This window comes from Chiloscyllium plagiosum, chromosome 48 (assembly GCF_004010195.1).
Source record: "Chiloscyllium plagiosum isolate BGI_BamShark_2017 chromosome 48, ASM401019v2, whole genome shotgun sequence".
Classification (NCBI taxonomy): Eukaryota; Metazoa; Chordata; class Chondrichthyes; order Orectolobiformes; family Hemiscylliidae; genus Chiloscyllium; species Chiloscyllium plagiosum.
The window spans coordinates 6,559,228-6,568,818 of record NC_057757.1 but is presented as its reverse complement, the minus strand read 5'-3'; the positions used below and the strand labels follow the sequence as shown (position 1 = coordinate 6,568,818).

The 9,591-nt window shown below is 46.8% G+C and overlaps 1 protein-coding gene across 1 annotated transcript in view; it reads right to left on the bottom strand.

Moving 5' to 3' along the window:
• Positions 1 to 9,223: 9,223 nt before the first annotated feature.
• zgc:153012 (uncharacterized protein LOC777626 homolog) overlaps positions 9,224 to 9,591 on the bottom strand; it is a 32,602-nt gene continuing 32,234 nt past the window's right edge. The window contains exon 5 of the mRNA XM_043683650.1: positions 9,224 to 9,469. Coding sequence (XP_043539585.1) covers positions 9,224 to 9,469 — 246 coding nt within the window. The remainder of the gene's footprint in view (positions 9,470 to 9,591) is intronic.

Sequence of the window (9,591 nt, the reverse complement as noted above, 5' to 3'; positions counted from 1 at the left end):
CCTCCGTCTCCCTCCCCCTCCTTTCTTGTTTTTTCTCAACCCGTCCCCTTTCTTTTTTTAAATCCACGGTCCTTGCCGCCTCGTTCCTTTCGCTGGGTGGAAATCTCTCTGCCCTGGCTAGCCCAGGCGCGAAGGAAAACCTGCGTCTGTCTGTCTCTCCCTCCCACCTTGCCCGTTCCCCCCTCTCTCTCCTAACCCTACCCGCTCTTCCTTTCTCACTCTATCTAGTGAACTGGCCCAGACAGCTTCCTGTGGGAGGGAATTCCACAGGTTTGCAACTCTCTTGAGTGAAGAAATTCTCCCTTTTCTCAGGCCTTACCCCTTATTCTTAGATTGTGACCCCTAGTTCTTAGATTGTGACCCCTAGTTCTGGACTTACCCAACATTGGGAACATGCTTCCTGCATGTAGCCTGTCCAGTTCCATCAGGATTGTACAGGTTTCTGTGAGAGGGACATGCACGGAGGGGCACAGAGACGCACCACTCCCACTCGTCTGAAACAGATCTACTCCTCTCCCACTCATGATATTTTAAAAGCATGAAGGAACATCTGCACTTTGTAAATTCTCGCCCCCCCCCCCCATCCCCCAAGTGCCACTCTCCTGCCTTTTTTCACCGTATCCTTGCTTCAATCCCAACACCCATCCAGTGCCCCCTTGAATGCCTCAGTCGAACCTGCCTCCACCCTATTTCAAGGCGGTGTGTTCCAGACTAGAACTGCTCGCTGGGTGAAGATGATTTTCCTTCACCTCGTCTCACCCTTGCTCCTTTTACACGTCCCCCTCATCCTTGACAATCAATTCTCCCCATCTACTCTGTCCAGACCGCACATGAAGGAAAATGTATATCTTTGTCACTTTCCAATGCTCGCCTGTAGGCTCTGTCTCTCTCCAGCCCCAGTGTGGCTGGTAGGGTTGAATGAAGAAGTTTACTTTTGCTCCCCCTGTAATAGAAAAAAAATAATCGACTGCTTTTGCTCTTGATCCCCATTATTTGGAACCAGTAAGTACTGTACCAAGAAGTGTTTGAACTGTGGTTTATTTGGAGGGTGGGCAGTTATGTTGGGAGTATGTATTTGTGGAGTTGCATTGCAGCGGTTTGGAGGCTAATGTTGGTGTGTGAATCGAGGAATGTGTTCACTGGAATTCTGAGGAACGAGGGGTGGAAATTTCAGAAACCTATAAAATCCCAACAGGATTAGATCACACAGGAGGGGTGTTCCCGATGAGCTGGAGAGTCCAGAGCCAGGATACAGAGTAGGCCATTCAGGACTGAGATGGGAAATCACTTCACCCAGTGAGGGATGAAAGGGTACTGGGCAAAAGCAGGGATTAGGGATGGAGTTGATGATCAGCTGTGATAATGAATACCAGAGTAGGCTCCTGTTTTCCAAGTTGCTGTTAAACCGTGTAGAGGTGCAGGAGGTGAGTGAGCTCACAGCTTTCTGACTGCAGAATGTGCAAACAGAAAGGTCTGCTTTGTCATTCAGTTCGATCTAATGATTCTCATTCCCACTTCATCTTTTTCTGGTTTAACCCTTGAATCCCTTCTCCCGTGGGGCCAGCTCTCGATCAGGCTTTCGGACTGGGGGTGGATTTGGGCTCTGACTGGAGAGAACCCATAGTTCCCATGTTACAGAGATTGCATTTACAATGAAGGAAATTTTATCTTACCGTCCCTTCAGAATGATGCGAAAGTGAAACCTTTCTCTCACAGTGTGTGCACTATGGAGCAGGCTCCTAGGAGCCTGGTCTTACAGTTGTATAAGCTGGTGTAAATTTAACATGGAATTATTGAGATGAAGAAGTTACATTATTTCAGACGCTGCTGGTAAAGACCACCTCCTAACCCCCTCCCACCTCAAAAAAAGGGGGCTGTATTGCCTGGATTCAAACCATTGTACTGAGATCTTTGCTGGATGAATATGGAGCATTGGTTTGTAACCAGAGGGTGTGGTGCCTATGCTCTTATTGAATGTTGGGCCAGACTGGAAGGGCTGAATGGCCACCTCTTGTCCGAAGCGCTAACTTCCAGTTTCCTGGAACCAAGAAATGATGTGCTGTACTACCCTTCTAAACGGGCTGGCTGTGAGCTGGTTGATCTTTCTGACAAAGGGACGGTGGTCCGACCCCACAATCCTTGGAGATCTCGTTCGCCGGTAATGTTCAGATGGGTTCTCCTGTGGGTTGTCGTCTGTTGGGTTTGTTTTCTCGGTTTTCTTGTGAATCTGTGAACTCCCCCTTTGCACTGCGAGTCTGTAACGCTTAGTTCCTGCTGACCGATGCTTGAGTATTTCTACAAAGGAAGGAGTTTGCTCTTCCATCAGTTGAATTTTATCCAGGACAAGGGACGCACTCCCCAGTGCCCCAGATAAATATGTCCCTCAATTGCCTGGGAATGTGCTGCACATCTTTAAACCAGTGATCCCTGGGTTGAAATGCACTCCGTTATTTCCATTAACTCCAGGTCTCTGTTGACACTAACAATGCCACTGATTCAGAATACGGCCTCTAGACGATTTGTAATAGAGACTGTGACCAATAAGGTTTATGAAGTCTAGAGGAGAAAGTGAGGTCTGCAGATGCTGGAGACCTGCTGCGCTTTTCCAGCAACACATTTTCAGTTATAAAGTCTAGACACTACCCCAACTGGAGAGAGTCTGCGATTTCCGTAGTTCTCTACTTTTGGAAAAGCACGCATTGCAATAAGGGAAGGTTCCTCATGCGAGTGGTCCGGCAATTGGTCGGTACTTGAGCACTTTATCTCTTTCGGAGACTGGCCCCTATAGGTGGGGCACTTGACTGGCCTAAGGTGGGAGTAACTGGAGTGAATGGGTGACCTTCGACTGGGGAAAGTGGGAGAGGTTAAAATGTGTAGTAGGAGATGCCTTTGGGTTGGGGGTGGAGGAGGGAGGGGGCTTTGGGAATATTGAACATGAGAAAAGGAGCTGTTCTTGATTTTGTTTGGGTAAGTTCAGAGATAGTGATAGTGGAGTGGGGGGCAGCTCGGAGTTGACCAAGACTGTCTTGATGTGGCACATTTCCAGCCTCATCTTGTCCTTCACTGATGTTTTAGGCAACTGGTCACCCTGTGGGGCCCAGTGTAGGATATTCACATGTGGTGTGTACTGCAGCTGAACACCAATCCTATGCTGAAACAGAGAGAGAGGAAGCTTTACCCTGTGCTGTCCCTGTTCTGGGAGCCTTGGTGTGGAATGTTTTGCCTGACTAATCCTCCCTCAAATTGAAGGAATTTCTCCAACTAAGCGATGGTTAATCCTGACCCATCAGTGTTCTCTCAGTACCACGGAGTCTGAGGGAGAAGCTACTGCAGCAACCAACTCTCTAGGACTGGTTAGGATGAGGGAAAGTAGCATGGGTTGCTAGGGTGGGTCTTAATCAGCTAATCATCTTTGCCCCATCCAGCTACGGACTTTGTCTGTTTCAATAGGGTAGTGGGTTAGCAGGACTGGTAGCAGAGTGTTTTTAGTTGTCTTGTGGGCTGGGTAGGGATGTTTGGGGAAAGGGGAGGAACCGGGTCCCCATGGGAGGAGACCTCTGTGCACCATGGCTATGTGCTGTTGTCAGGGTCTCATTGGGAGGTTGTGCTCTAGGCCTTGTCCACCTTCTCAGTGCAGCAAGAAGCTGACATAATCTCCTCCAACAACGGTTTGCAGAGTTGACCTCTGGTTGCCGCTCTCCAGCCTGAAATTCCCAGATTGCTGCTGCATGTGTGCATGTGCTCGAAATAATGATAGGGGTTGTCACCGACTGGGGCGCTGTAACTTTTTAATATATATTCTGGGTTTTCTGCGTGTGTGTGTGTGTGTGTGTGCGCGCACGTGTGTTTTCATTTTTTTTTTGAAGATCTGTGCACATTAATTGGGATTTGGATGTCAGAATGAATGAAAGTCCTGTGTAAACTCACAACAGATTTTTTTTAATTTTAAAAAAAGAATTGTATTTGCACTTTGCAAAAAAAAAATAGAACTTGTACAAATGTAAAGTCCGACCAAATGTACTTATGCCCCTTTGGGCCCCACGTGGTGTTTTAATAAAGGCGTCAGCTATTGTTTTAAATCCTGTTTGATTTTTCTCTTTGTTGCGTTCCAAGTTCCCGTGTCTCAGCCATGTGTTTCTGTAACTAGCTGGCTAGATTGATTTGTTAACTTAAATTTCACCAGTTGTCATGGTGGTATTTTAACCTGTGTCCCCAAGGCATGAGTATGGGCCTCTGGAATGCCCTTTAAAATTCAATTCCTTCATGCCATGAGGGTAACAGGGCTGAGGACAGCATTAATTGCCCAGAGAGGAGTTTAAGAGCCACCCACAATGTAGGTAGGAGCAGGTAATAATGGCAGTTTCCTTCCCCAAAGGACATTAGTGGACCAGGTGGGTTCATCCGACACTGGGTAGTGGATTCATGGTCATCATTATACCCTTGATTCCAGACTTGTACTGATTTCAGATTCCACCATGTGCCATTTGACAGGATTCAAACCCACCAGGCGAAAGTGGGTGCTGCAGATGCCAGAGATCAGAGTTGAGATTAGAGTGGTGCTGAAAAAACACAGCCGGTTAGGCAGCATCCGACGAGCAGGAGAATTAACATCCCATTTATCTCTCCACCCAGGAGGCTCCCTGTCTCATTCCTGATGAAGGGCGTTTGCCCGAAACGTCGATTTTGCCTGTCCTCGGATGCTGCCTGAATTGCTGTGCTCTTCCAGCACCACTGATCCAGAATCTGGTTTCCAGCATCTGCAGTCATTGTTTTTACCACCTTGATCATGTGCTTAACCTACACCTCTTTATCCCCCCCCCTTTCTCTTCCCTTGTTCTGCAGGTCAGGCTGACTTGCAGAATGAAAGCTGGGCCTAGCTCAGAGCACCAAATCCTTGCCAGATTTGGCATGGGCCACATTGGCCACCACGCCCACTTTGTTTGTACACAGCATATGGGCATTAATGTCGAGGCCAGCAACTGTTGCCTATCGGTAATGGAGAAGGTGGCAGTGAACTGCTGCGTTAAATCGCTGCCGTCTGTTTGGGGACAGTGTCGTTAGGGAGGGAGCTCCAGGATTCTGACCCAGCAACACTGCAGGAACGGCTAATAAATTTCCAAGTCAGGATGGTGGGAGAGGAACTTGCAAATGGTGTTCCCATGTATCTGCTGCCCTAGTCTCTCTGTGATGAGATTAGAAGTTAGAAAGGTGTTGCAGTGAATCTTGTAGATGGTACATGCTGCTGCTGCTACTGAGATGGGTGGTGGAGAGAGTGGACCAATACTTGTCAGCAGAAATAGTGATTGACTGACAGTGCAATGTAAGAGACCAGATGAGCCAATTTAAAACTCTCTCTCCTATAAGCACTAGCTGAGAACCATTCAGTGTTTTTTGGCTCACTCACACCTACAGGTAGTTTTTCTGTAATGACATAGTTACGTTCTTGTGTGACCCCCGTTATTAAAAAAAATTGTGCTTTAGAAACAGCGCTTAAAGTGTTGGTGATGCAGTCCTGTCACAGCCAACACGTGTTTTAAAAGTTGGCACTTTAGAAACAATGGAATGAGCTGCCAGAGGAAGTGGTGGAGGCTGGTACAATTGCAACATTTAACAGGCATTTGGATGGGTATATGAATAGGAAGGGTTTGGAGGGATATGGGCCGGGTGCTGGCAGGTGGGACTAGATTAGGGTTGGGATATCTGGTTGGCATGGACGGGTTGGACCGAAGGGTCTGTTTCCACATTGTACATCTCTATAACTCTATAATTCATCAATCGGGTATTCGCATTAATGAATCACACGTTCAAGCAGAATGACCTGTATCAGCTTTGCTGATGTCTCTGGTTGGAGCAACAGAGTTAGGTAGGAACTAAACCCAAGGCAGCTTTGTAGTTTGGCTAAATTTTTAATTCTCCAGTTGTGATACATTGAAGCATTTTATGGTGACTCTGGGCCAGTCTGAGCAGCACAGCACAAAGCTCTGACAGATGGTTTTAAAAAGAAAACACACACACACCCCTTTTCTTCCCCCCCCACCATCCTCAGTTACTGGTACAGTGCCATCTTCCCCCAACTCTGCACCCCTCGATCCAGAGCATATTACGCTTGAAAGGAAGAGAGTGGGTATGGCCAATGTGGTTACAGGTTGACCCTCTCATTAGACTGGCACATCAAACCAACCAAAGCATAAACAAACAGGTACACAACAGACTCAGGTCAGTGGGGGTAAATAACTAGGCCTCAACAAGTAAGCAATGTGCTGAACTATGAGAAGCACTGTTCCCGATAATTAACACGTTTTCTTTATCAATAGCTGATAGATTAATGGCAGTATTCGTACTAGAGGATCCCAATGCTGATGTGCCCCTCGTACAATGATGTCTCTCTTATTGGCAATGCTCTGCTGCCATTTGTTTGTCTCTATTTCAAGAGCAGTCAGATTTAGGGTGTAGATGGGGAGTTGGGCGTTGCAAGGGATACATTTCTAAAGGGATCATAAGCACCATGTCGATCTTTAGCTGTCCAGGAGGTGGGAGGTGAACTGCTTTCTTGAACCCCTGCACTTCACTTAAGTGTTGGAACATGCGCAGTTCCATTGAGGAAGGAATTCCAAGATTTTAACCCAGTGACACTGAAGGAATGGCAATATATTTCCAAGTCAGGATGGGCAATGGAGGGGAACTTGCAGGCAGTGGTGTTCCCGCATTGGATTTCAGATGTTTGACTTAGCACCAATAACTCCTCAGAGCTTTTGCTTTCAAAACAAATTAAAGGATCAGTCTACACTTCAGGAAAGCATTTAAAAAATCCTACCAGACAGCCTGCAATCCCCAAGGAGATTCCACACAGGAATCATAATGATGGCGGGATAGAGGTATGGCAGATGTCCACACAAAGACAGATGGCTCTGCAAATGGCTGCCATTGAAGATAGCAGATTGCTGATGAAGACAGAGGACGCTGCAAGTGGCCAGCCAACATGGGGCCAATGCAAATGGCTGCCAGTGAAGATAGGGAGCACTACAAAATGGCTGCCATTGAAGACAGGGAAAACTACAAAATGGCAGCTTGACTAACCTGAGCATTGCCAACAACTTGCCTCTACCACCTGGCTTCTAACAAACAGAAGATGCTTTTTCCATTCAAAGCCAGTATAACTGTTGGAATTATGGAAGGCACTGCTTCCGATAATTAACAATATATTACAAAAATAATTTATAGTGATCACTGTCCCTGATAAATTAAACAATCATTGATGACAACCGGAGTCTAGACACCAGCACTAGATATGGATGGACAAACACACAATCTAATTTCATTTGCCGTGACATTTTTTAGCCATTCATCTATTCACTTTAAATTCCCATCTTTAAGTTACTTTCTGGAAAAGAACATGACAGAGGTATTGACTTAAGACTGAACACAACTACATTATTTTCACTAGAAAAGAGAAGCCATTATAAGATTAAAAATCACCCAATACCAGGTTAGAGTCCAACAGGTTTATTTGGAAGCACTAGCTGTCGGAGCGCTGCTCCGACGTCAGGTGCTTGTGGAGTATAAGATCGTAAGATACAGAATAAATTTGCAATAAATTCCATGTCTTACAATCTTATTCTCCACAACCACCTAATGAAGGGGCAGCGCTCTGAAAGCTAGTGTTTCCAAATAAACCTGTTGGACTATAACCTGGTATTGTGGGATTTTCAACACCCCAGTCCAACACCAGCGTCTCCAATCATGACCATCATAAGATGTCCTCAAAACTATGTTGGAAAATTTCATGAGACAGACTCTTGCAGAGATTAGACTGCGGATACATAGAGATCATCAACACCAGAAAGTCACTGTGGTAGTGAAGAGAAATCTCCTTATGTGGTATATGAACGGTGAGAATGGGGAACTTGCGACCTCAAAGTGGTTGAGGCAAATATAGTGTCAAAGCAGTCAAGAGAAAACTGGATAAACAGGAGGGAGAAAGGAATAAGAAGGTGATGGGGGTGAAACTCTGCTGGAAGGCTAAGAGGCAGTTTGACTGAGGCATAGAAGACCTTGTTTCAGAACCTGAGGATTATCAGGTCAGCAGTGATCTCTGAATGGCAGCACACATCCGATGGGCTGAATGGCCTTCTGCTCCTATCTCTGATGGTCAAGGGGACACTTCTGAGGATTGTGAATCTTCAAAGCTCTCTCAAATTGGAGCAGACTTGAGGCCCGCTCCTCCTAATTTCCTATATTTGTACAACATGTAAAGGGAGGAATGGGAGTGGAGGTCCATATGGAACAGAAACATATGGAGCGGGTGGGCCAAATGGCCTGTTTCGGTACCATTCATATTTAACTTTGTCACGATGACCTCAGATTACTCACCACCAGATCGTGAAGGGGGCATAAAAGTTATCACAGGACCAGAGTCAAGAATGAACCTCCCTCCAACACCCCCATCTGTGTTGGAGAATCTAACCTTAGGCAATAGAGATTTGAAATTTAAACTGAAAATTATTGGATTTTTTAAAAGTTAAATCAATTTTGCACCTCAGTCAGGGAGGGACGTGAACTCCCAACCAGAGATTGATGGTCCAATGTTGAACTGAACTCGAAGTTACTGATCCTGACGCAATAGCACAGGTTAAACGGCGGGAATTCAAAGTGAAACGGTTAATGTGCAGACAATTCCATCTTGTGGAGAAAAAGGAGGCGGACAGCGAAAGAGGGAAAAACAGAAGAGTAAGATGGAAAGATAGAGGAGGGAATTATGGGGAGAAAGTGATGTGGGGTGGGGAGTCGGAAACAGAGATAAAGATGCGTGGGACATGAACTGACATGCCATCTGGTGTTGATCAGAAAGACATGGGAACGGGGAGTCCTCTTTACTCACCCCCTCCGCCCCTGGTTATCCTGGGAAGGGTTGGAGGAGGAAGAGAGAGGTTCGGAGGGAGCGAGTGTGTGAAGGAAGAGTGGGAGAAGAGGAGACTGGTGGAGGAGAGGTGAGGATGGAGAGGGGAGAAGGAGGGAAGGGTGAGGAGAGGAAGAGATGAGAAGGAGGGGAGAGGAGTGAAGGATGAGCAGAGGACAGAAAGGAGGGGAGAGATGCTGCATGGAAGCCTCGAACGAGTGGTGATTGAACCAAGTCTGGCAGGGTTTGAGGAGGCCCACAGCACACTCCCTCTCTCAGTGAAGGGTCAGTGAAGAATGAGTCAACGGTGTTGATGATCTGGACGTTCTAGAAGCTGTTGTTACCAATGTTCCAGACGTCTCCACTCAGAGCGTTGGCAGCTCCCTGCAGGGTCCATGTCACCAGGGCCAACTGCTTCCGGAACTTCTTCTCGTCAAACTTGCTCGGCTTGTCCTTAAGCAGTTGGAAATGTCTGTAAAGGGCTTCCAGTGTGTGGTCACCCCGTCCATGGAGAATGTGCCGGAAAGGTGTGTCAGTGGCAGAGACGTACTGAGACAGGAAGTAGAACTCCACCTGTTGGCAATGTTCCAGTGCACAGAGGGCTTCAGGAAATACTAGGCACATTCCACCAACACCCCCTCACAGATACCCCCGTCACTCACATATACTCCCGTCACTCACATATACCCCTTGTC